Source organism: Cucumis sativus, chromosome 6 (assembly GCF_000004075.3).
Source record: "Cucumis sativus cultivar 9930 chromosome 6, Cucumber_9930_V3, whole genome shotgun sequence".
In the NCBI taxonomy this organism is placed as follows: Eukaryota; Viridiplantae; Streptophyta; class Magnoliopsida; order Cucurbitales; family Cucurbitaceae; genus Cucumis; species Cucumis sativus.
In genome coordinates, this window is record NC_026660.2 from 27,365,398 (window position 1) to 27,392,337 (window position 26,940).

Genomic DNA, 26,940 nt, shown 5'->3' on the forward strand with positions numbered 1-26,940 from the left:
TTATTTTATTACATTCAAATTCTTTCTTCTTCTTCTTAATTATTGTCACCGTCACCTAAATCAATTTGAATATAAATTAAATTCAACATCCATTAAAAGTACAATGTAGTGTTGTGATTATATATAGAGTTTCATATATATATTTATTAAGTTTTCTAGTCCAAAAAGAAAAAGCAAAAACAACAACAATAATAGTAATAAAAAAGAAAATAATAATAGGGAAAGAGAAGAGAATGAGTTTGAAAAGGGTGTTTGTAGGTATAACCCCGAACAAGCCGCCTGCCAAAGTTATATCCAATTTTTGTCGTCACTCTCATTTTCCATTCCCTTCTTCCAAGGGGTCTCTCTCTCTCCCTCTCTTGCAAATTAGAAATACAACCTCTTCTCGCATATTGCCTCTTTGGGTAGTTCTAGATTTGGATAAACTTGTTATGCGCTTTCATATTTCTTTAACTACCATCTATTTGTTCATGATCGTTATTATATTTAATTAATAACATATGTTTTGATCGTTATTATATTTAATTAATAACATATGTTTTGAAATTTTCTAAACCTCGTTACAAATAATCTTGATCCGTAAAAATTGAATAATTGTTTTAGCTATTAGAGCTTGATTATATACATATATATTTGACGTTGGAGAAGTGGAAGTTGTTAACTATATAGTATTTGTAATTGTTTGATCTTAATTGGTGGAGAAGTGGAAGTTGTTAACTATATAGTATTTGTAATTGTTTGGTCTTAATTGGATGTACACCTGACAACCAAAATTAGTTAACTTCTTATATTGTATACATAATTTTTTAAATTAATTAATTTTCTAAATCATACTCCTCAAAATTTAATGGTATTTGAATATACAACTCATTATTTAAAAGAACTAAAGGTTTTTTTTTCTCTTCTTAATATTTTTGTTTCCTCTTTCTTACAATCATACGTGGGTTCTATATATGGTTAATAGATAAGATTGTTTTTTTCGGAGACTTTTATTATTAGGGGTAGTTGCAAATTTAACAATTAAATTAAAAATAATTAAATATTTAGCAGTATTTTAAAAAGATTACAAACATAGCAAAATTTGTCAAATTTTATCAATGATAGAGTCTATCACTAATAAACCATGTTATAAAAATTGGTCTATCACCGATAGACCATACGAGTCTATCAACGATAGTTTTGCTACAATTGCAATTTTTTTAAACGTTGTTATATCCTTAAGTATTATTTCTCAAACGATCATCAATTACAATTACCCTTATTATTATAATGTTGAACATTGTACTTGGTTGAATTTAAATATTTTGGTATCTAGTTTAAGTTGGAATTTAACCAAAAAAAAAGTACTATAATAATAAATAATTATCATTATTATAGTTTGATTTATGATTTTAAAACACAATAATGGAATATTTTGTTTAACTAATTTTTTTTAGCACTTATTCTTTGTTAATTATTAACAAAGTCTTCAAATTTAAACACATACAAATAGGATGTATAGTAGACTAAGTTGAGTACTCAAATTTGATGTTTAGCATAAGGATTAATTCTGTAAGCGTTTGTGGAAGGATTGTGTAAACATAAACTTGTACTATTACAATATATTCACTTATGTGGCATGTAAATTATAAACGAAGCAATTAGGTACTACAATTTATGTGTGTATATGTAGTCAGTGATAACATTGACTGAAGTACAAGTATAAAACTAGAAAGAAAAATGTTACAAATTGTAGTAGAAATATGCCTTTTTTTTGTGTGATGTGATGATTTGATTAAGGCCTGATTTATAGTCTTTTAGGGATGGGGTGTTTTTATAGGATAGGGAGCAATCATATTAATGGTTTTGAGTTGCTTAATATTCAAGTAATGTGTTCTCCAAGATTTTGAAGGGTAAAAGAAAAATGCTAAGATCTATGGGCTTTTTTGACTATGACTTGAATCCAAAGAGTACCTTATTGCTAAGATCCTCACATCTTTTCTCCTCTTTATTTAGTTTTCTCAAGGAACCCTTAAAACATTGATTTGATTACATTAACAAATAATTTTTTTCTACATATTTGTGTCCTTTTCTCTTCTGGTTGGTTTTGTCTTGTCTTACATTTCAATTGGAGTTAGATTGAGTTATTTTCAAACATTTTTCAATTAGTTAAAGTTTATGACCTATTAGCTAGACACTTTTTGAAAATTTTGATACCATGTAGACTAGGTACAAATCTAAAGTTCATACATGAAAATTATAATTTAATCAAGTATTAAAAAGTGAGAAAGATACTCTTTTTTTTGTTCTGATGTTTTGGATCTAGTTTTTATTTGGATTGTATGTTTCAAAATGTTAACAAATTTTGTCTTTAAATTTGAGTTAACTTAGTCGTTAAGTTTTAAAATATTACAAGTAATCTCTTTCTCTACCTCTCTTCCTCTTTTTGTTTGGTGTTTATCATTGTGTTTCTCACCACAATAAATGTGGTATTTGAACTTTAATTTTGACATTTTTAATATATTCTATATCGATAGATTCCAAAGGAGAGTTTTTCTTCTACCATATTGATAGACTTAAAACAAAATGCAAAACATATTTTAAATGTATTGAAGTTTTAAAACTTCAAAAATATTTGAAATGAGTATAGTCGTTGATCATATACCAAGAATAAGAGTTTTTTTTTAAAAAAAAAACTTGAAGGGTACCTTTTTAAAAAATCACTAACAAATTTCATCTAAATTAATATTGTTTTTAAAAAAAAGTTGTCAAAATTAAAAAATTTGACAAAATATTTACAAGTTATAACACATATTCTATCAATAACAAACATTTGATAATTTAATAGTCAATAATATTTTATGATAGAAGGATTTCACCGACTACCATAAATAAAATCAAAATTTTTTGCTATAACTTATAAATATTTTAATTTATTTTGCTATTTTCAAAATGTTTATTTTTTAAACTAAACCGTATTTTTTATTTTTTTTTGATAATTTTAAAAGTTCAAGTGTATTTTTTGACCCAAAAGTATATATATATATTTGGTTGACACCCATGAGGCAAAGGAAGAGGGTTGAACATAAGAGGGCAGTGTAAAGTATAAAGGAGTGCGGCCCAAGATAGTGGTGGGTAAAAATGGAGGTGGCCCAAATAAGAAATGTGGGAGAAATGTGGGAGAAATGTGGGAGAAATGAGGGCAGGGGGAAATAGTGAAAAGAGGGGATTGAAGTGTCGGCTGGGATTCCGCAGTAGGTGATATGAACACGTGTGTAATTAGTAGTGGGCGCATAAGGAACCAATTTTGTCGGGGAGGGAGAGAAAGTGGAAAGAGAGAGAAGAGAAGGGTGGCCTCACAACTGACATCTAAGTACGAAACCCACAATGAAAATGCCAATATTTTGTGGTTTATCGTCACCCACAAAGCAAATACGACAAACTTAATATTTCAAAACCAAAAATATATAATTTATTATACTTCATTTACTTCATTTTTTTTGTAATTAAATTAAAATAGGAATGCACCATATATTTAGAAATATTTTGGTTATGTATTTGAAAACAAATGTATGTAGAGATGGTGAATGATTTTGATTGGTTGGTTCACTAAGGGATGTGTGTGTGTGTGTGTGTTTGTTTGTGGAGGTTCCACTCTCTTCATACGGCATTTAACAAATCTCTTTTCCAATTTCATCCCAATCATCATTTCAATTATGCTTTCACTCTATTTCTTAGCCTAACGACAAAATATAATAATTTCAAAATTACTCTTATAATGTGTTATAATGCGTTTTAGACTGCATTTTCAAACGTTTAATTTAAAAAGTAAGTTGTTTAAAAAAAAAATTTAAGTATTCGAAACCTTTTAAAATTATATTTTAAACAATTTTCAGAAAAAAAATTAAACAAAAACAATCTCTTTCTCTTTATTATAGGGATGGGATAGAGATACTTTAAATTTTGGGTTGGATTGATTTTTTTTTCTTTGGTTGAGGTTTGAAAAATTCAATTAAACTTGAATTAATTATATAATATATATTTATATTAAGTTTTATAACATGATGTTTGAAATATATATATATATATATATATATATATATATATTTATCTATTTTAGAACTTTGGTTCATATTTGACTCTCCTAGAGTAATAATAAATGTTTTAAAACTTGTTGTCAAGTATTATTACGTTGTTATACTTTATGAATGCTTTTTGAATATGCAGATTTATGGATATGATGTCGTAACGTTTTTTATATTTAACAAATATTTAAATATATATATATATAATCCCATCATTCATACTTACTTTTCATCACATTGCTAATCTTTAATTTATTTTTTTAAAACTTAAATTTAAATATGAAGTCATGTGTACAGTAACAATGTAAATATTTGGATAGGGATATTATCTGAAACTTGGAGGTAAAGAACAAACAAACTATGAGTGAAAATCATCCTTTTTCTAACCGCTAACAGATGATGGAATCTCTAACCTCTGAAGACGGAAGTCGTGTCATTACTATTGAGTCAAGCTCATTTTTTGCAATCTTTGGTAGTTCTATACGTTTGAGATACAAACATCAATTTTAACATTACCTTTAGGAAAACAGAGTAATGTTTACATCTAAAATAAAAAAGAGTTATGAGCAGAGACCAGAGTTTCGAAAATTGGAACTGGGATCAAATAGTACTCTGTATTATTCATGGTTAAGATAGAGAAGAATCTTAAGTCAATTTATTTAAAAATACATCACTACAACTCACTAACTCAAACTTCTTATTTCATATCCTTTCTCTATAGTTCTCTACTTCTAACTTTGGATTCTCTCCTCTTTTTTTTTTTTTTTTTTGTTTACTAATTTATTTATTTATTTTAAATTTACGCATTTTGTATTAATTTTCCCTAGGATTTAAACGTAGTCGTTTAATAATTTATTTGATAAAACGTAAATGAGTGTAGAATGATTAAGAAAGTGATGGGATGGTCCATCCGTCCGGTTTAGAGGAGCCCGATAATGGAATTGTGTCTCAATTTTTGAACCAAAAGCCCATGAAAAGACCGTACCAATTGGGCCCTATTATCTGTCCTCCACTTCCCTCTCTCTCATTCTTCCCCTTTTCCATTCTCATCAAAATTTCAAATTAATTAATAACAAACAATAATAATAACCAAACTCCTTTTCAAATAACAATAATTAGGTACATCCTATACTATATGAATGTGTGACCCAAAAAAATTAAAAGGTATCTTATCAACTCCTTACTTTTTACTATTAAAGAGTTCATAACTCTCTACTCCCTTCCTCCAAACACCTTATAAGTAGCTTATACAATCCCTAGTTAACTATGTAACAAAATAGCAATCAGATTTAAGAAATAGATGGGGATGGGGATTGTTAGATTTAGATTAGATGGGTAGATGATGTGAAGTGGTGTTGGAAAATGGAGTGGGCATTCGCCACGTAATGAGTTGAATATTTTTTTTCTTTGTTTTTTAAAAAAGAGAAAATATATTGGGAATTGTTCCTCATGAGGCCATGAGGCAATGGGACGCGTGTTGCTTATAGATAACATAAAATATTTTTAAGTATGAAAAAAGATTAGATTAAGAATTAAGAAAGTGGTTTACGATCACTTATTGGCCACTCTTTCTTTCTTTTCTTTTGACTTATAACCAAAGACAATGAGAAAATAGATTGTTTAAGTTTTGTGCATACGACAAAAACGCAGCCTCCGTTTCACCAATTTGACTGCGCTCACTTTTTTACCATTTTTCTAACCTTCCAACTTAAATGATTAAACTCTTTTTGCAACTTACTTAACTGCCTTCTACATGGATTAATCCACCTCTTTCACGCCTAAATTTGCAAATAAAATATTTGAAATGACTATGTTAAAGCGTAGTATCTAATGCAATATTCAATATTCATCAATGACAATGCATTATAACTACTAGCTCAACTTAACCTATCTCTTTCATGAAAGTGTGCAAGCAATGCACCCATGATTGATGGCCAAGGCTTTTTCTAGAACTAAGCTCAATTGGAGTGATTTCTAATAATAATAAGAAAAAAGAGAGTAGAGACTTAAAAAGTGCACGCAAATGATACTAACTTAGAAAAAAGAAAAGAAAAATCAAGAGTAGTGATTAATATCACCTTAGTTTATATTTAATTGTAGGAGCTAGGCCTATTATAACAATAATAATTATTGAGTAATTGGTCAAAGTACTTGGATATTGGGTGGCTAAGAAAGTGAATTATAGGGTTTTATGATTCGTCATAGAATCTAATGTATAAGATCAGAAATGGGTTAACACATAGGGCCAACAAAGCTAATAGTTATACATACATATACACCATTTTCTTAAAAATAAGAAACACAAAACCGACAATGACTATCCAACTCATAATTGTTAAAACGGTAATTAAACATTTAGGAATTGTGATATATTTGAAAATTTTACAAAAAGATTCAATTGGAACGTACGAGTTGAAAGATATAGGGGGCTCTAAGTTTGAAAACCGACCAAAATTTGGAACCTAAAAAATTAGGTGAACAAAAACAAACATTGGTCACCAAAACAAAGGAAAGGCAAAGAGAAGATGAAGTGAATTGAATCAAAAGGCATCAAATTAAAGAGCAGTGGGAAAAGAACACATCAATTCAAAATTAATTGAAGTTTTAAAATAAAGTGGAGGAGTGGAGGAGTGGAGCAGTGGATGTGTGTATGTTGGGGGGTAGTAGAGTTAAGAGTGGGTGCTCATTCATTTCATCATTTAATTAATCGTAACATTACCCTTTAGCCTTCACAAAACTCCTAAGTTTCAACTTCACACATCTATTATATCTTATATTTATTATTTATTTACCACAACACACACATTTGAATCAACCAACCCTTTTTAATTCCTAATATACACCCTTCGCTAATAATTTAGTTTAACCTTTTAACTTTTAGTTTTTAAATTTTATTTAAGTCTATTTCTTCCCCATAATTGAACACTCAACCAAATTCTAAAGCACAAAAACAAGCTTTTAATTTTTTTTACAAAAAATTAAATTTAAGTTATGACTTGATTTTTTAAACCATAGATAAAAGAATAAAGAAATTTATAGGTAAAATAATATTTAGGTGCTTTATTTAAAAAAAAAACAATTAATTAGTTAATAAACAAGATCTTATCTTCCAATTTATTTTTTAAAATTTTGATAAGAATCCAAACCTTATAAATACGGAAATCATTAACGAAATATACTTAAATTTTAAAAACAAAAAACAAGTAATACCTTTATGTCTAATTGATCAAGATGGATCAACTAAAATTATAAACAAAAAATGTCACCGTATAAAAACTAAACACAAAATTAAAAAATAAAATATAATCTTTTAGAACTAAACAACCAAGAAAAATATAGGTTCAGATCTTAAGAATGAAAACCCTATTTTCCACTTATCATTGTTGTTAGTGTTATTATTGTTTGAATATCCTAAACCAAGAATCAATATTCTTGAGGGCATAGGTGTGGGTGAAAGGCTTATAATACTCTTCAACTGAACTGGTTTCTCTAAATGGTCAGGAGGGCATGATGGGAATTTCACACTAACTATACATATAGGTCAGGAATGAGGCTTTTATGTGACATTGTTATTTTCCAAAGCATGTGTGAAAATTTCCATTTAAAAAAAATGATTTCATGTCCTCATGATGCAAAATTAATGTTTTTCTTTTTTTTTACGAGTTTGTACCATAGGTGATTCAATTTCCTTTATAAAGATTGATGAGATATCAGGTATGTATTGTTATAGATCCGAAAAATAGGAAACAATAAGCGTTCTGTTAAAAAATCTCTATCATTTGTCAAATCATGTGAGATATATTTTGGAAGTAGGCTGTATGTTCTAAAAATCTAATTTTGTCAAAGTTACAACATTGAAACAAGAAAACTTCCACAAACATTAAGTCACCATAATGGTCAAACACAATAATGAAAATCAACCTACCTACCAAAAGAATTATTCAAAAAGAAGAAGAAAATCAACAGTTTTTACCTATGTAAATTGCCAACATGATACCTACGCAATTGACATGAAGACTTTCATTAATTGTAGATAAAAATGAGTGTTCTTGAATGGAATACATATATAAGAAACCAAACAATACAGAAAAAGAATACAAAACTTTCTGATATGCCTTTCCTTGAAAGATCATATCATACATATTTCTATATATTATTACTTAGAAGGTAATGTTTTAAATTTAAGATAAAACAAAAAATGGAAAATAGAAGGGACATCCAAACCCACTTAATAAACGAAGAAAGAGAAATATTAAATGTACTACCTAAAGGAAAAAAATAAGAATATATTACCATAACTTAGTAGTATAGAAACATTGGGTTTTGGCGATGACAGGGCTGATTCTTATTATAACGACCTTGCAACTAAGTGAGATCAACAATTCTCCACTCCTAACTAAAAAAAGAACTTAAAGGTTAATCACTTGAACGACATTAAATAACCTTCAACTTAAAAGAAAAAAAGAAAGAAAACAAAAGAGAGTAGAAGGGCAGTAATTAATTAATCACAAACATCATATTTTTATACCATTTAATTACGACTAATTGCTAAACTTAGCAGTTATGAAATTGGTCGGTGACAATTAGTTTACTCGGGAGAGGCTTAATCCTGATTATGGATGAGACATATTTTCTTTCTACAAAAATAATTACATTCAGCAAGTTTTTTCTTTTCAAATCCAAATTAGGTTAAATATACAAGCTACAGAGTGGTTTAACATAATTTAATCTTAAACAAATCCAAACCCGAAAATTATTATTAAATAGTAATAGACCAACGACCCAATCAATGTATATATAAATTGTAATTAATTTGCACCAACTAATATTTTACTAATTTTATAGATGGGAATATTTTACAATTTAGTTTGTGCGCGTATGCACTTATTCATTAGTTTATGACCTACTTGAAAACCTAATTGAGAAATATTAGCAAACAAAAGCGAAACCACCAAAAAAATATATTATCTCTAATCTTAGAGCCAACACTGTTCTTCGGTTGAATATAAGAAGAAATCTGACCAAACTCAATTATCATAAAATGTTTGATAACTCAACAATAAATTGGTTTATTAAAGCACTTCGTTAGAGAATCATATTCTATATACATACGTACCTTTTTTCCCCCCCACAAATTAATATGTTTTCAGATAAATTTCTAGCTCTCCCACCAAAATAAACTAAATAATAGAGATAACTCATTCAATTTTGTTTCTATACATAGAATCAATTTAAGCTTATTTAATGGCATTGATTTTGTTTTCTTTGGAAGTAACTCAACGGAATCCATAGTTAAATACATTTATTTACAACCTTTCTATATAGTAATCGATAAGCTATAGTTTCAATTAATTTATTTTGCTATTTTAAAAAGTTTTGCTGCTCCAAGAATCAACTACCCAAACCAAAAACTCAAACCTGAGACTCTAAAACAAAAACAAAGCAAATATTACTCTTGGTTAATGTGAAAAATCAAGGGACAATTTCAAACTAACAAAGAATAGCAAGAATAGCAACATTTCAATGATGATGACTCAAATCAACATATCAAATATAACCTAAAATTTTGTAAATATATTGTTTTATCATTTAAAATAATTTCCCAAAATTCAACCCAACATTCACAATTCTACGTTTCTTTCATTAAAAACTCCAAAAGTAAAATAATAATAATAATAATAATAAAAAATCCCGGAATGGTTTTTCTATGCAGAAACGAGAAGAAATTAATACACCAAATCGCATGCATACCTAAATGAAAAAAAATGTCAAAAAATATGACAGAAAAAAACATATAATAAAATTTTCAGACAAATGTATGATATTAATGGACTAATATAGACATGTATCAATCGGTTACAAATATTTTAATTTATTTTACTGTTTTTAAAAATATTTTAATTTATTTTACTATTTTTAAAAACAACTCTAAACACGAAAAAAGTGGAAACATTGCAAAGCAGTGAGTTTTATGTTTATTCAAGATAAAAATTCAATTTTAGTTTAATTGAACAAAATCAAAGCATAAAAGCTAAAACAATTTCAATACAGGTAGAACCATATCTCGAGCATCATACAACTTTGTTGAAAGACCAAAAATATTTGCAGCTCAAATATTCCCAATACACGCACAAAACTCGAACATCCAAGAAGTATATATCCTATAGGGATGCCACCTATTTAGAAATTGAACATGGAAACAAACTCTTCTTTCTACTTCAAAACTAAGATCCAACGAAAAGAAGTCTACATAATTGCTGTAAAATAATTTTCTTGTTCTTTTCTTAGGTTGAATTGAATTTATCAGAATAATAGAGAAAAATCTTACTTGAAATGTAAGACACGAACCTGCAAACAGTAATAATGCAATATCCGGTCATTAAATCGACATATTTCTAAATCATGAAAACATATTATTGAATAAGCTATTCGACCAAATAGGAAACTGTTTTTTCCCCCTTTTTTCTTTTTTAAAAAAAGAAACAGTGTATCCGACCCAATAAACTCCATTCCCTCATTACTTACCAGTTACTTTGAAAATTTTCCCAAGAAATGCGGAGCACAACATAATGTTTAGAGTTGACGCTAGAACAGAACCAAAAGCAAAGTTTTAAGTAGTTAGTAGGACAATGAAATCGGTGAGATTGAAAACGTTAAGAAATGGTCAAATTCAGAGAAGTAATGGTAAACAGGTAAAGAGTAAAATAAAGAAGATAGGCCTAGAATTTAGGCATAGAGAGAAAGTGGGGTGGACCAAATAAAGCTACTATAATGAAGAGAGAGAGAGAGAGAGAGAGAGAGAGAGAGAGAGAGAGAGAGAGAGAGAAAAGGGTCAAAACCCACAGTGTGTGTAATGTAATGTGTATTTGTGTTGTACAAATTGGCGTGCAGTGTTAGATATCCACCAAATGACCCAAAAGTTAGCGTTTGATATAAATGGTAAAGAGTGGAGACGTAGCAAAGTCTTCTGTTTAGGGGGATGAGTGGAGTTGCAGAAACATAAAGACAGCCACAGCCACAGCAACAGCCAGCCTTGATGTAGAAAGAGAGAGAATCTGACAATTTAGACATATGTGGGCCATCCATCCCCTTCACTTTAACCTCTTAGAAAAAACTCACACTCTCTCTCTCCCTTTCTCTGCGTCTGGGTTATTTTTTGTTTTTTTGTTTTTGGCTAATCCTTTAATTTAGAGGTATTTTGATTGCTAGGGAGAGATTGGAGAGATCAAGTGCAGGGAGATTTGGAAGCCAAGTTGAGAGTGTGTGTGTGTATGTGTAGACTCAAAAAACCAAGTTGTTTTTGTCTTTAATCGTTTCGCTTTCTTGCTGTCTTGCATATTTGAACAACATTTATTAGGGGAGTGGTTTAGGGTTTTCAGAAAGTACCCAGAAAGGCAATTATTAGAAACAGGACCAAAGCTGCAGGCTGTGGGAGATGACTAACATGACCTTGTCGGTTGTTGTTCTACTGGACTAATAAGCCATCACTTTTATTCTCCAAAATTCACACCTGCGCCTTCCGATCTTTGGGTTTTGGGTGGGTGTTAGGAAACACAACAAACCCTTTCTTTTTTTTTTTCTTTCTTTCCATCTTTCTCATAAAACCCTTTCTTTCTTTTCCTTATTTGCTACTTTTCCTGCTGCTGCTGGCTATATCTCTTACTACATATTTCTTCATTTTTCAGTCCCCAAAATTAATCAAGGTAAGATTTTGATTGCAGAAGCTGGTAGGTCCCTCTCCCATCTATCTCTTTCTCCCCTTCTCTCTCTATCTGAATTTCAAAGATTTATGGTGTCATAGATGTTGAAAATTTATCTTCTTTTGTCTTTCCGTCCCCATTAATCCATTTATTTCCTGTTTCCCAACAGTTTGTAGCACTTTGGGGAGTGATGGAGGACAGAAGAAAACACCACGAATTACCAAACAAATCTGGAAGTTTAATTAGCTATTCTACTACTAGCTAATTAAGATCATGATCAAAAGAGAGGTTAGGTTTGTTAATTTGAGGAAGATCCAAATGAACGTCGTAGATAATGATGTGGTGAAGGTTTAGTTATTGGTAAACAGAAAAGTAATACAGCTAAGATCGATTACCTTTTGGGGGAGATCAGATATAATGGAGACGAGAAGTGAAGATGAGGAAATAGGAACTCCTAATTCCCCTTTGTGCTATAATAATCCATCATCAAATAGGGAATCTTCAACCAAACTGCCTAATGCTGATAATCCGTTTCTCTCAGCTGCTGATAGAAGAAGAGATCACACGGTACCCCAACTTCACTTCTCTACTCATCAGAAATTGACTCTCCATCATATACACAAACAACACACAAGAGACCATCCTGAAGCAACCCCAGATCCTCCAATCCAGCCCTCCATTTCTGCCTCTCCGCCGTCATCTGCTGCTACTCCGACTCCGCTGCCAATTGCCGGCACCAGCAGCAGATTGATCTCAAGAACGCCATCATTTGCAGGTGCAACAGACAACAATATACCTTCATCGGTTATTCGATACCGAGAATGTTTGAAAAACCACGCAGCAAGTACTGGTGGCCATGTTCTTGATGGCTGCGGGGAGTTCATGCCAAATGGGGAAAATGGAACATTTGAGGCAATGAAGTGTGCAGCTTGTGAATGCCATCGGAACTTTCACAGGAAAGAAATGAAAGATGATCCACCCTTCCAGCAAGCTTTACCCAGTGGTTTCTTCATCTCCAACTCCATCAGAAACAATGGCCATCGCACTGAAAGGACACCAGTTGTTCCAGTGTCCCGTCACCATCAATTACCGGCGGTTCCAATTTCTTCAATGATGATGGCATTTGGAGGAAGCAATGGAGCTCCAGATGAGTCTTCCAGTGAGGATCTAAACATGTATCACCCGTCTAATAATGGAGCCCGGGACCTGTTCGGTCAGCAGACACAACTAATAAAGAAACGTTTTAGGACAAAGTTCACTCAAGGACAGAAGGACAAGATGGAAGAATTTGCTGAAAAATTGGGGTGGAAAATTCAGAAACATGATGAACTGGAAGTGCAGCAGTTTTGCGCTGAGGTGGGAGTAAGGAGACAAGTTTTCAAGGTTTGGATGCACAACAACAAACAAGCCATGAAGAAGAAACAAATGTAAGAATGTACTACAAGTTTTACTTCAAACCCATTTCGTTAATAATATATGTATCCATGATTGACTAAGTTCTAAGAACATAGATTTTACCCAGTAATTAGAGTAAAGTCCTTAATTAGGCATTGGAAGAGAGAGAGATAATATTTGGTTCTTGAATGAATATATCTCCCATACCAATTTGTCATGTTACTCGCACTTGTAACCTGAATGAGTTAAGTATTAATACAAGGATGAAAAGCAACCTTGAAGTAAGTTTGACTCTTCTCCCCAAATTAAAGCCAAGGAAACTGTTACAGGAGAACTTAGTGGGGTAGAAATTGTTGGATGCACGGCTATCACAATATTACAATTATACCGTACAATTCTTTTTTTATGTGGCTTGAATGCATAGATTGCAGAAGTTATCTTCTTTGCTTTACACTGAAAGAAATGGCGGCGAGAAGTGAAAAAACCCTCACACTAACAAAGTGTCTAATTCATATAAATTACCATGTAAAATGTAGTCTCACATAATTTCAAATTTTATCTGACAATTTCCTACTGAACCTGAAAAAAAAAAAAAAAAGGACGAATATGACATTTTAACCCTGGAGTTATAATTTAAATTTTCAGTAAATTAGGTGGGGGTACGTCTACGCTTTAAATTATGGATTCGTATAATGAAATTTCAGAAATCAAATATGTTCAATTTATAAATTTGGTTTTTTTTCCAGGACTTTAAATTTATTCCTTTAAACCTACAAATTTGTTAATCTATAGTTTTCTTTTCATAATGATATGTGGGTGGGTGAATGAATAGAAGTTGACGATAGTTGAGCTATATAGAAAACAAACCTATATTTGGTAACTTCAACAATTTACAACCCTATAAATCAAATTACACTCAAAATTTCTGTAACTCAACACAAATTAGTAATTACATGAACTTCAACTTTTCAACCTTAGACTTAAACTTATACACTCAAATTTATTAATTAAAATGGAAAGTAACAAAGTTCACACTCCATGGCAAATATCATTATGGATAAGGTACGCAAAATACCAACACCACGTCTAAAACTTCAGCATCGTAGAAATACATTTCATAGCAAAGTCTTAAAATTGACTTCGGACCTTTGGGAATTGTATTATCTGAAATGGTAACTTGGCTCTGTCCGTGAGAGAGAGAGAGAGGTCATGTGTGAAATTTCTGGCTGGAGTTAGTAGGTGAGCCCAGACATGCGGGCAATGTTAGGAGCGTAGACAGTTAAAATTGATAAGAAAGAAGCTCTTAAATTTTGTCCAGTTCTGAATACAAGAATATATTTTGGTGGAAAATTGTGGAAAAAGATATGTTCTTCTGTCCTTAATGTTCAATGCAATAAAAGGCTACAGCTCCTCACATGTCTTATACGCGGTATGTTCTGAAACCAGTGTCTTTTACGTAAAGTATCATTCAAACGAATAGTATTAATTATTTTATAATAAGAACAGTGATAATCTAACCCAGAGGCATATGTTCTTGACCAAGATGTTAATATCCCCCAACCCCCAACACACGTATCATATATGGTTGAACTCGGAAAAAAAATGCAAATAATAATAATAATAGCATATATAAAAAAGTTAATTAGATAACAAAATTCATCGGAATTAAACGGAAGAATTAAGTACCTTTTCTAATTACATGAATGAATTTTACTCTAAGATGATCTTGAAACGAATAGCTTTTGAATGTCCTCCACTCATGGCGTTTCTCCCATTTTAGTACTGGCTGCAAAAACAAAAAGCAATGTTCTCCATACTATATCATTGGGGACAATGAAGAGTGTTTTACAATCCCAAAAAAACCAACATTACATAACTTAAACTTCTAAATCCTCACTATTGTTTTTTCACTCTATTTAAATCATTGATCTCCCTGATCAAAATGAAAGATGTGGAAATTTTAAACTGGGTAATAGTTGTTGCATTAGCTCATCTTCCTCGAATCAGACTTATTCATTTATTCAGATTCAATGTTACAGGCTCAACATACACAAATAATAATGGGAAAGAAAGCTTACTTGAAACATGAAGTCAGCGTATACATCTAGAACCTAAAATTCGCCATAAACCCAAGGCCTCCACAGCGTCTCTCCCAATCTATTTTCCATTCAAACTCCCGCTCATAATAGATCACAAGCTACTTGAATTTTTTTTTTTTGGCGGGGATGATTCTTTTTCAAAACTATTATCATCATGATAAGCATGAAAACAAGCTGGGTAGAGTTTGAGAAATTTGGGGTTTGGCTTCAAGAAAAATGAAAGATGCTTCAACTTTACCATGCGGCACCACATTCTGACAGACAACCATAATGCATCTTCAGCTTTATTAGAAGTCATTCTGACCTTTTTGAGAGTATACTTCGTTGAATTTTAACGTCTTTTCAAAAGAAGTTAACACCGAGCTCGGCAGCGGCAGCGATTCTACCTTTTTCTAGCCGCGGTGGCAGAAATTTCAGCTTTATCCACCATACCGTTTAACGCGCCCCCTCTAATCTGCTTTCGAATCCATCCGAAAGCGACAAAAGTAAAAAGACAATTATCCCCAACGGGCAGCACAGAATCAATAATTAAATTTATAAAAAAGAAACTACTCTAACTAAAAAGAAACGATCTCCATTTTCTTGTAATAGTTAAGGAGCACAAACTTTTTCCGCAGCAAAAATCAATCGAATGGTTAATCATTAGTTCCACAACTAATTAAAAAAAATTATTGATGAAGGAAGTAATAACCACTTTTTAATCTCTCTCTCTATAATAAATAAATACTTTAAAGGAAACGTAAATAAGAACAATATGGGAGTGACAATGTGAATAATGCCCAAATCAAGAACCCCCTCCCCTCCCCTCCCCTCCCAATTTTGATATCTTAAACCCTAATTATCTCCAAATCAAAATTATTATTAATTTCCAACGACATTTAATTCATTAACCCATAAATTACAATATCACTTCGTAATTAGCAAGTGATGCTGCCTATTTTGTTTGGTGAAATGAAATAAAATAGTTCCTAATATGCATGGATAGAAGCCTTGGACAACACAAGAAATTTCCACACATCAGCTATGATTTCGCGCTAAAATGTATTGCATTAATTGCTGATGATGTTCTTTAAGCCACGTGCACAAATCAACGAGCGCCTTTTTTCTTTTTGAAGCCAAAAAAGACTAGAGAATTCAAGCACCATAAAATACACAAAAAAATCTTCCGACCTATGCACGAATCATAATGCGTTTACCTTTATACAGAAAATACCGAAGGAAATTCCTAAGAATAAATGAAGACTTACCTCAGAAAACTTCGCGAGAAGCTTGATTAGAGAAAAATTCTCACGTTTCTCTCTGAGATCCATCGTGCATGGCCGTTGTCTGCATGTTCCCGACTGCGCGACGGCAGTTTTCCTGTTCGTTTAACGTCTGCAACAGCTACAGATTTCTCTCACCGTTCCGCCACCGCTCATGACGACGGCACGCATAAGAATTCAGAACATGTAATTCTAGTAGAAAAAATCTCAGGAAGTAAGAGCCGGATTTTGGAACGAGGGAGAATTTTAAAGCATAAAAAATATGGCGTCATCCGCGTTTGAGCGTTTGCATTTCCCGTTCGAGGGAGAGAGAGAAAGAAAAAGGAAGTGAAAGGCAGTTTCACACTGAGAGGAAAAAAAACGTGGCAAATATTTGAAAGCGTGGAAGGCGGGGACTGGACCAAGTAATTGACACGTATTGAATGTACACGTCATCAACCTTCCCACCTTCCACCGTCACAGCTGGTTGCTACACGATAGCAACGGCGGTCCACTACCCAAAACTTATTTATGTCTATAAAAGTGAAATGCCTCCGCCGTTGATGTTAGTCTTAACCGTGAAATCATCGGAACGGCGTACCGTCGACAATCTGTTCCGACCGTTCGTAAAATATTCTTATCCTTGTTCAGTATTTTGGGTGAAAATATTATTTTCTTCCATATGAGAGGTAAAAAGGTTGTAATTAAATTCGTGTTAAATGTTTGGGTTGAAAAAAGCTGGTGAAAAAGTGAAAGTGAATATGATGGTAAGTAGGAGTCGATGAGCTATTTATTTAGTTGCTTAGATGATTCTATGGATAGATTAAGAATCTTTATTGTCGAAGAAAAATTATAAAACGAAGATAACTTCAATGGGCCTTGGGCCGGAAGCCCATTGGGCCAAATTCCTAATTTAGTGTTTTTAACCCCATCAACAGAGGGTATAGTGAATGAATATTTCAGTTACAAAATTTGGTAAGGTTTGTATGCTGAGAAAATAGTGGGTTTAAAAATAGGGTGGAAAGTTTCAATAAACAAAACTGCATCATCTTCCATGAAAAAGAAGTTACAATAAACAAATTCCTCATCTAAGCAGGGTGACCACCTTCAGCTGCTAGCTTTAATCTTTGATGATGCTCAGTTACCTTGTAATCAACAATTTCTCTTAACAATGTGGAGTCCAAAACACAGTCTGGCCGGCCATAAACAGCTGCCTGGACGCTGGCCATGAGCTTTGCGATCTCACGACCGGAGAATCCTTCGGTTTTTCGAGCTGCTTCTTGGAGCACATCATCAGTTATGTCTTTTATGATTATTTGTTGGGGGCTTTTCTTCAACGAGAACACATGCTTGGATGTGGCCTCATTTTGATTGCTTAGGTACTTGTTTAGATAAAGCTTTAGCAGTTTGAAGCGTTCTTCCTCACCAGGAAGTGGGAACTCGATTACTTCATCCATTCGGTCGGTCACGGCACTGTCGAGATCGCCTGGTCTGTTTGTTGCAAGTACAAGAACTATATCTCTTGACTGATCACCAGTTCGGAACAGCAATGCGTTTAGAGCACTTCTCTGAGCTTCACTCATCCGTGTACTATTTCGTCTGCATTAGTAAAATGGTCACTTGAAAATGATTCATTTATAAATATGCCATGAAAGGCACACCCTGACATTTCTCACCTAAATATTGTACTACTTTCATGCTAATCCTAGGTTAACTGAATAATAGGATATAGGGTAACTTTTAAATGCTGGTTTTTCCTATTTGTTAGAGCGGTGAGGGTAGAGGTGGGGGACGACTTACTCGCAGAGAAATGCGTCTGCCTCGTCAATGAAAAGCAGTAAGCCTTTCCTTGAATTTTTAGCCCAGTCAAATATTTGGTGTATTTTTGTCACAGCTTGTGGGCCCAAAGGTGCAACATCTCCTCCTGTCATCATGGCATAATCCAAACCCTGTGGACACAAAAGGAATCAGAGACCAATATGATAGTAATGATATCATATGATGACTTAAACCAACAAATTCCTATAATTTCATGGCGGCAGGAGTGTTTGAACTAAAACTGCTGTGTTGAATGATATCATATGATGACTTAAAAACTATATAGGAAAAATATATTCAGGTACTTTCTATCCAGACAGTAATCGTTGACAAAACTATTCAAAGTATCCATTCATAGAACATGAAAGAAATAAATTGCCTACAAAAAAGGAAACAAGAAATTGGTTAACATCTTACTGATTTCCGAGCTATCTCTTTCGCAACCATGGTTTTACCAGTACCAGGAGGTCCATAGAATAGCATATTACGGAAGGGTGCCTCATGAGCTTTGGTGTTTGCAGTAGCTCTAGCAAGTTGTTCGATTCTCCTTTTAAGTGAAGGGTGGAGGACAATATTCCCCAGATGATTTTTATTTTCAACAAGGCCTGCATCCCCAGCTCCTGTCGAAAACGCAGCAGCTTTGTTCTTTACCCAGGGTATTATCTTGGAACCTGGAAATCTTGCAACAGAGGATTCTCTAATGAGTGACGGCTGCCCCAATAACCTATTAACATAACCCCAGATAACTCGAGCACCTTCCCTGTAAAATCAGGCGGGAAAAAGGGCGAATGATTGGGCAGCAGCTTAAGCTTAAATTTGAGGAATACGAAAGACTAAAAATCACAGATTTGTATGTGGATGGTGATATGATGAGCAAATGGTTCCTATCTTACAGGACTGGGCTGACATTTTCACCTTCACACCTACCTTTAGTGAATGAAGAGATGAAGAAAGTTTGTCAAGTCATTAGCAGATCAATACTAAGCGAAGGTTTTTCAAGGTGAAGAACCTAAAGATTAAATTAAAAAGCAATGTATTCTTAGGTTTACCTAACTACAAGGTCTAAAGTGTAATGAGTTCATGTCGTATCTAAAAAATTGTAATGACTTCATGAAACTATCACCTGGTAGTGTAAACTCCCGCAGCTAATGCAGTAGCTCCACCAACAGCCAAAACCAACTTATTGCGATCAGTCAGTAAAATCCTTACACCCCCTGAACAATTAAATCAGAAGTAAATATCTTGTGTGTCAACCAGAGCCAAATATGAGACCAAACTAATGCAGGCAATGGATGCTAATCTATTACTTGCTAGTTGCTACTGCGCCTCCCAAAGCTCCTTGATGTTCAAATACATAACTTTGAGATATTTGGAAACATGGAAAATAAATCCTAACTATCTAGAATGTAGAAATGGGCAATAAACATTCAGAACCCTAACAAATGGAGCCTCTCACATCATCTTCTAAATTAGGACACGGTAGCCTAGTCAGGATAATAAAACTAGCACTCCAATACCATGACATGAACACATCACATGCTTGTTGATTAAAACAAATCCCACCTTCAATATGACTAAATGTCGTGTTAATTGCAGCGAGCCATTTTTCTTTCTCGCCACTAATTCGTTCCATCAGCATTCTACGGTTATGGTCTTCAGTCAACTTTGCTTCATGTGCACGACCCTCAGCTTCTGCCATAGCCTTCACTCTTATAGTTTCCCGCTCAATCTCAGCTCTCTCTTTCTCAGTTTGGCGTTGCTGTGCCTGTATCTGCTCCTCAGTTACTTGTCTTGCCTGTTCTTTCCTTAAAGATGATTGTTCTTGCATTCCAACTAACTCAACATTATGCCGCCTTTGTGCTTCGTGATCAGTCTGCAAAGAATAGTAAGATATCAATAAGAAAGAAAAATGCAACATGCATAACCAAACTCTTTCATTATTAACTAGCATGCATTTTTCAACGCATCCTTAATCTGGAGAACAAACTATAACCAAGCCACCTGCATTCTTTTTCTGGCCAACTCATCTTCATAACGCAGCATCTGCGCCTTCGCCTGTGCTTGTTGTTGGATAAGATTTCTTTGTTCTTCAGCCAATTTCCGTTGTCTCTCCTGCAAAGAATGACAACTAGAGATAAGCCCCCATACATGAATATATATAGACACCAGGGGATTACTTGTTCAACTAGCTTATTATTAATAAACCAATAATAGGTTCAGAGACTGGAAAATCAAACCGAAAGAGCAACCCACATTTCCTTATGCCAAGATGAAATGCTAAAAAAATTCCAGAAACATTAGGTGGTAACAACATAGATAAAAACCTACTATATCAGCTTGAGATTGAATGACTTCGTAATGAGCCTTTTCAGCGGCCAATTCAGCAAGACGCGCTTGTTCCTGCTTTTTCATCAGCTCAAAAACCTACCCAGAAAGAACACAGTTAAAGGCAATGAACTTGAATAATTCAATAGCAGAAAACAAAATTACATTCAACACCCCCGTTCAGAACAACAAAACAACCATCATATATTAATCTCAGCACCTCAAATGTCCATTCCGTTCTTCAATTACTCTCCCAAAAAGCAACCAGAAAATGAAACAAACTATAAAACAACAAAAACGAAACAACACCTGTTTAGCATTGGGGGAACTATTGATTTCTCGGAGAGCTTTAGCACCTCTTTCCAATGCTTCAGCATCAAATCCGGACTTACTCGGCTCCTCAACAGCGGGTTTAGCGTCTGATTTATCATCAGAAGACTTATCCTCCTGAGGAGCTTGAGAAGAAGAGAAAGGTGAAAAACGAAATGGAGAGTCGGCGTAGGCGTGATTGGCGATGGTGGGCAAAGACGCAGCAGCCGCAGCCATAGCTACGCAGGCGGATAATCTAGAAACAGCCATAACTTGAGGAAATTAGAAGCTCTGAAAATTTGGGTTACATAAACAACTGATAACAAAACCGCTTCAATGGCGGGATAAGAGTAGAGATGTCTTCTTGATCAAGTAAGAACATGGAAATCGGAAGGTTTCGATGTCTGATGCCGATGTATAAACCTCCGTGTTCTTGCAGTTGTAGAATCATAGGGTTTAAGAGAGAAAGGGCCACACAAAAGAAGGCCCAAAATGAATTTTGAACGATGTGCGGAACTTATAATCAAATAAAACTGTCCTATCAATAATAATACCAATAAGTTTTATAAATATTTTGATTTTTACTTTTTTGTTAGGTTTAAAAAAAATAAATTAGTAAAAATGAGAGCAAAATATCACATTCAAGCAATTATTGAATCTCAAATTCTTTTATATTTTGATTGGTTATATTTAAAATTATCCCTTAAAAAAATATCTCAATTATAAATTAAAACTTTCCATGTTTAATGGTTCTTTTCAATGTGAGATCGAAGTCGTCAATTATCGTTTTTTAAATTTTTATAAATTAATAAATTCATTAGATATATGATAATAAAATCAAAGTTAAAATTTATTATACACCATCCTAACTTTTTAACGAGTGAGATATGAGGTTTGAATCTCCCTACCTCGTTAAAAGAAAATTTCAATAATATTATTCTATAAATATTAATTTAAAAACTTTAACCATGTAATAGAATGTTTAGCTTTTTCTAAGCATAATTCAACTAACACAATCGATGTTTAGTTTATTTTTAATCCATTGAAATTATTGAGTAGAAAGTGTTAGTTTATTTAAAATATTTCAACTTAATCCAGTTTTATAAGTTAAATACAACGTGAATGGTAACATGGATAACAATTAGATAGACACGTAGAAGTTTTGAATCTTCCTTTTCATGTTAAACTAAATAATAATTAAAAGAAAATAGAAAAGAGATTTGCCAGAAATGATGTTGATATTAGAATGACGAAAAAGGTCATTTGTTCCATTAGTTTCGTACATATCAAAAGCCAGCTATGCTTCAATCTCTTTCTTTATAAAATCATATGTGATGAATGACTAACTACTGTATGTAGTATTTATTGATATTCTATTTGAATCTTGAGACAGATAAGTTTAAAGAGGAGAGAACCATGAACAAATACCAAGGGATAAACATTCGGATTTTATAATATACTTTTGTTCCATACTTCTATAATTAGAATTTCACATGTTACAATTAAAATATAGTCAGTAAATTTATAAAAAGTAAGTGAGACGATGAATCATGAGTGTAACATCAATCTCAACACCACCAGATGTATGATTGTCTAAAAAAAAAATCAAGTTAGAGGCAGTGACACAAATGTTATGCTAAATTAGAGAATTTCCAAGTGGTGAATGACTATAGAATAAAATGGATTGATATAGATGAAGAAGTGAAGTTTCCATTAACAAGGAAATGGTGAAAATATAAAACAATCTCAGATCATCAGATGTGAGAAACACATACATCAAAGTTCAGCTCCATAACCCCGGACTGTGGAATGGCTGTGCAATGCTTTACCTTCCAGTTGAGAAGGTTTCAAAAGTAAAGAGGCGGAGTTTTGTAAGAAACAAATCAAGTTCATGGCCTGAACTCTTTTAACTTTCTGAATCACTGAGAATTGGATGTATTACTATTCACAGGCTGGTTTGGTGTCAAAGCTGCTTAAGCAGATTGCAAAGGCTTGGAAAGCGGAGAGCGGATAGCGATAATCCATTGTGAAGATGTCCTTTCCGATTTTTCCAAACTGCAATATTATCTTCTCTTGTTCTTCAACTGACACATCGAGGGCTGGATCGACATCGGCCACGAGTTGGAAATTTTTTACAGAAGCCACTGTCACACGCCCTCTGAAGTTCAAGCACCAGCATTGGAGCTGTTCATGCCATCTAGGAGCCTTGTTCTTGAGAACCAAAGATTCTCCCAATTCTTGAACTGGTGTCTCAGTGATACTTGTGGAACTGAAATCTATGTCTGACTCCTTTCCATTAGAAGTCGGTAAAGGTAGGTGGTGGTGATGGTCGTTGAGGCAGGACGAGAATGAGGTTGGTGTTGGTGCATTTCCTCCCTGTTGAATGCATGATGCAGGGATTGACTGCATTACACAACGCATTCTTCGTGGTCCTCTAGTTCGTAGAATATTAAGCTCATAAGAGATTGACCCTATAGAGTAGTTGCAAGCTGACATTGTTGGAGAGACTTGCTTGGCATGAAACCTACGATTTGATTGATTGCTCTGTTGTCCTGCAGTGAGAACTGGTGGTTGACTATCATACATGATGAATCTTGAGCCAAAAAAATTGGACCTGTAAGATATTGTCAAATGATAACTTTAAGACATCAACGAGAGGTAATTGGATAAACAATTGTAGTAGATCTACAAGTAAACACGCTTGCCTTAATTTACCCACATAGGTACTGCAGGCCCTAGAAAAATCATCAGCTACCAAAGATACAACAAAATCTGTACCCGTAGCCCTTCTTATTCTCTTGGCTGCTAATAAGAGTTTATCACCTTCATTCTCCGCTGTCAATTTGGTGAGATTGTAATTGAGTTAAAACCAAACATAAAATCATCATACTTCACTGATGGATTAGAAAAATAAAATAAATTTCCCTAAAACCTAAGAGTTTAAGAGTGATTTTGAAATAGTTAAAATCATTTTTGACATTTTCAAAAGCACTCCTAAACATGCTTTTAATCATTTAAAAAAATTTATATCACGATAATAACACTACAAGGTGTAAAATTAAATATTAAATTAATATTAATAATTAAAAACGTATAAAAGTGATTTTAACAACTTCTAAATGTTAAAATTACTCACAAACCTGCACTTAAACTAAACTGGTCAATATCAGAAATCATTAACAAATGAAGTCCTAACTCCAAACTATTAAGCAAGCTTGTATTTCATCATTTATAACTCAGAACTCAGACGGATGCATTTATATGATCCTAATCATATTCAAGTGTCAACAAGAGGATCAAAGTTGAAAAAATTGATCAGATTTGACATGATACATCGTATATGAACAATCTCATGCATCATTAAGGTATACTAGGAAATAGGAATACAAGTAGGAAACAGGGAGCGTCACCTACAAGGCACCAATCCGGAGTATAGAAGATAGGTTGAAGTTGCTCTGTGCCTTCTAACATAGCATTGAATTGGAGAGTCTCGAGGTCCCGGCTTTACAAGAGCATCGTCAATGGCATTGAGGCAATAAAAGAGTGAGTTGAAGCACAAACTTCTAGTAAGAGTTAAGAGAACAATGAAAGTAAGGCCTCTACCTGTTTAAGCGAAATGGGAAACGTGAGCCTCCCACACTGCTCAGGAGTTTTAACAATTTCCAGTGTAATTTTTCTCCATGACTTGCAAACTGAAGCACAAAAAAGAACAACAGTCCTAGCAGGCCACGAGGTTTCACTCTCTTCAACTCTTCGAATTATGTCCAAAAGCAACTCAGGAGGCAAATTTGCCCACTGCCCTTGTTGTATAACTTCAGGTTGAGGAGGCACTTCATCAGGTGCAATATGTGACCTTGTACGACTTCGCCAATTCCTCCCTTCTCCCCCTCGCTTCGGTCTGATTCTAATCCCATTTTTCATTTCCCTTAGCTCGCGAAAAAAGCTTTTGAATGACATATTTGTTTGGCATATCAATCCTTTCTGTTGAAATTAAATCACACCGCACTCAAATTAAAAAACTAGTAAACCAGTAAGCACATGGAAACTAATTCAAAAACCAACCAAACAGATCAAGAGCAGATTAAATGGTTTAAGTCATCATATAACATTAAACTGGCAGTATAGGTAAAGAACCATTTTAAGAAATATGATATTATATATAGTAGCAGATACTCCGTATCCTTCCCTGCTGAGTAAGAAACCAATAAACTGAGCATCATTCCAATTCTCCATGTTAAAATATAATAAATAAAGGCAACAAATATGTCACCAGTGACCACAAAAAAAAAAAAAAAAAAAAAAAAAACTCCGCCATTTGATTAGACTTTCTAATCCGTCTTCAAACAGTACGAAGATTCCCTAATTCAAGAATATAGAAACAAAAAAATTCCCAGTAAAGATTCTTGAAAAGAACATTCACCAAAACTAATAAAATTTGATACGTAACTGAGTAGTAGACAGGGATGGGGGAACCAAAGCATCCGGAATGTTGGAAGGGAAAGTCCAAAGAAATCGAAACAGAAAACACCAACAAAATGCAGTTAGAGGGATAAGAGGAATCAACCTATTAATTTCTTTTTTTAATAAAAAAAAAAATTGTATAGATCAAGGGCACAAAGGAGGAAGAAAAATCTGAAATCCAAGCAGAGTGAAGAAAACCATTTGTAAAAACCAAAATCAGGAATCAAACTAAGAAAAGCGAGCGGGAACTCAACCCTGCTGCTAGAGTGGAGATTTGAGACAATGAGTGAAGTAGAAGAAGGGGAATCCAGCGGCGAAAAACACCAGAAACTGGAGCTTCTTTGTTAGTTGAGCGGCTTCAGAAATTGATGGATCCAGTTGAGGCTTCTTAATCAACATTCAAACAGTGAGGAAGAGGAAGAAGAAGAAGAAGATTGACGTAAAAAATGATATTGAGAGGGAATCTAGGGCGTGATCCATCATCATATTTATTTATGACTCTCAAAGGGTACGGCTTTTAGGACACGTGTAACTCACGTCTGGGATTTTCATATTATTCTCATTACCGTTTTATCCTTTTTTTTTCTTTTTTATAATTAAAAAAATGCCAAAACAGTCGAAACAACGAAGTAGGGAAATTCTTTTTTCTTAGCCTGGAAAGAAGAACCCGTTTCTTTTCTCCAAGGATCTCACGTGGATTTTTTATATTAATTCTCATTTTTCGTTTTTTGGAAAAGCTAAATTTTATATTACCAATTGTTTTTTTATTTTTTTTAAATGTTATCACACTCACTAACGCAGTGAGAAGACATTGGAGATATTTTAGTTTACTTGTTCACGTGTTTATCACGTGACTTATTATAATTTACGGAACTTAAACCTAAATTTGAGGTTTAGAGGAAAAATAAATGTTTTCTAAGCATTAATTTTTATTTTTAACTCCTTTTTTTTCTTTTTTCTTTTTTTTTATAAAAACCATAAACTGTAGACATCAAATAAAAATTTATCTTTGAATAAAATAATCCAAATTATGGGTTCGAAGAAAAAACATGATTTAACTCTGATGTGATAACTTATAAGTAAATTTATATTTTAGAAATGTGAGCACATGAAACATAAAAGAAGAAGCGTTCCAAAGCGGAAGTAAAAATTATTAGAATAGATAATAGAGAATAAGTAAAAAAAAATTAGATTTAACTCTCTCTTAAGATTAAGTTGCGACTTTATGTAGTATTGAACGAATTAAATTATATTTTATTTTATATCATCTCATGGTATCTCGATTTTTTGAACTAAAATTCACCGAAACACAAATCAATTGAAACTTCTAAGCCAGTCGAAACCTATCCATGTATATTCTATCATCCCAAACCATGCGTGTGGCAGTGAGATTTTAGATTTCCTATCTTCATTATTCATTAGGTTAATATATATTATTTACTCTAATCAAACTATTGGATTGATTTTTTAATTCTAACCTTTAACTTTATAAGCTTTGATAGCTTTAACGATATGATGTAGCGGGGAA

At 33.1% G+C, this 26,940-nt stretch overlaps 4 protein-coding genes across 19 annotated transcripts; 1 reads left to right on the forward strand and 3 right to left on the reverse strand.

Moving 5' to 3' along the window:
• Positions 1 to 8,057: 8,057 nt before the first annotated feature.
• LOC105435935 lies at positions 8,058 to 17,235 on the reverse strand. Of its 9 annotated transcripts, XR_004217737.1 has the most exons (5): positions 16,506 to 17,025; positions 15,238 to 15,712; positions 14,846 to 14,945; positions 13,682 to 13,738; positions 12,863 to 12,970 (listed from the first exon to the last, which is right to left on the reverse strand). XR_004217737.1 is itself a non-coding variant. In XM_031888018.1 (4 exons), the coding sequence occupies exons 1-4, from the start codon at positions 16,566 to 16,568 to the stop codon at positions 8,354 to 8,356; spliced, it is 330 nt and encodes a 109-aa protein (XP_031743878.1). In that variant the 5' UTR covers positions 16,569 to 17,235; the 3' UTR covers positions 8,058 to 8,353. The 9 variants fall into 9 exon arrangements, 3 of the variants coding, with proteins under 3 accessions (XP_031743878.1, XP_031743879.1, XP_031743877.1); XM_031888018.1 differs by lacking the exons at positions 12,863 to 12,970; positions 13,682 to 13,738; positions 15,238 to 15,712 and adding exons at positions 8,058 to 8,460; positions 10,590 to 10,649 and having other exon boundaries at positions 16,506 to 17,235; XM_031888017.1 differs by lacking the exons at positions 12,863 to 12,970; positions 13,682 to 13,738; positions 15,238 to 15,712 and adding exons at positions 8,059 to 10,412; positions 10,590 to 10,649 and having other exon boundaries at positions 16,506 to 17,233.
• LOC101220687 (zinc-finger homeodomain protein 2) lies at positions 10,809 to 13,444 on the forward strand. 5 transcript variants are annotated; one of them, XM_011659710.2, is made up of 3 exons: positions 10,809 to 11,601; positions 11,750 to 11,791; positions 11,934 to 13,444. In XM_011659710.2, exon 3 carries the CDS (start codon positions 12,182 to 12,184, stop codon positions 13,193 to 13,195), a length of 1,014 nt encoding a protein of 337 aa, XP_011658012.1. In that variant the 5' UTR covers positions 10,809 to 11,601; positions 11,750 to 11,791; positions 11,934 to 12,181; the 3' UTR covers positions 13,196 to 13,444. The 5 variants fall into 5 exon arrangements, with proteins under 5 accessions (XP_011658012.1, XP_011658013.1, XP_004143516.1 ...); XM_011659711.2 differs by having other exon boundaries at positions 11,750 to 11,767; XM_004143468.3 differs by having other exon boundaries at positions 10,809 to 11,791.
• An 83-nt stretch (positions 17,236 to 17,318) lies between the features above and the next one.
• LOC101221464 (ATPase family AAA domain-containing protein 3) lies at positions 17,319 to 21,221 on the reverse strand. The gene is made up of 8 exons (XM_004143470.3): positions 20,952 to 21,221; positions 20,646 to 20,741; positions 20,319 to 20,429; positions 19,881 to 20,190; positions 19,441 to 19,531; positions 18,735 to 19,077; positions 18,300 to 18,448; positions 17,319 to 18,098 (listed from the first exon to the last, which is right to left on the reverse strand). Exons 1-8 carry the CDS (start codon positions 21,219 to 21,221, stop codon positions 17,588 to 17,590), a joined length of 1,881 nt encoding a protein of 626 aa, XP_004143518.1. The 3' UTR covers positions 17,319 to 17,587.
• A 1,387-nt stretch (positions 21,222 to 22,608) lies between these two features.
• Positions 22,609 to 25,906, reverse strand: LOC101221704 (tubby-like F-box protein 5). 4 transcript variants are annotated; one of them, XM_004143471.3, is made up of 5 exons: positions 25,667 to 25,906; positions 24,555 to 24,932; positions 24,366 to 24,453; positions 23,657 to 23,786; positions 22,609 to 23,565 (listed from the first exon to the last, which is right to left on the reverse strand). In XM_004143471.3, the coding sequence occupies exons 2-5, from the start codon at positions 24,906 to 24,908 to the stop codon at positions 22,893 to 22,895; spliced, it is 1,245 nt and encodes a 414-aa protein (XP_004143519.1). In that variant the 5' UTR covers positions 24,909 to 24,932; positions 25,667 to 25,906; the 3' UTR covers positions 22,609 to 22,892. The 4 variants fall into 4 exon arrangements, with proteins under 4 accessions (XP_004143519.1, XP_031743702.1, XP_011658014.1 ...); XM_031887842.1 differs by having other exon boundaries at positions 25,399 to 25,883; XM_011659712.2 differs by lacking the exon at positions 25,667 to 25,906 and having other exon boundaries at positions 24,555 to 25,372.
• Positions 25,907 to 26,940: the final 1,034 nt, after the last annotated feature.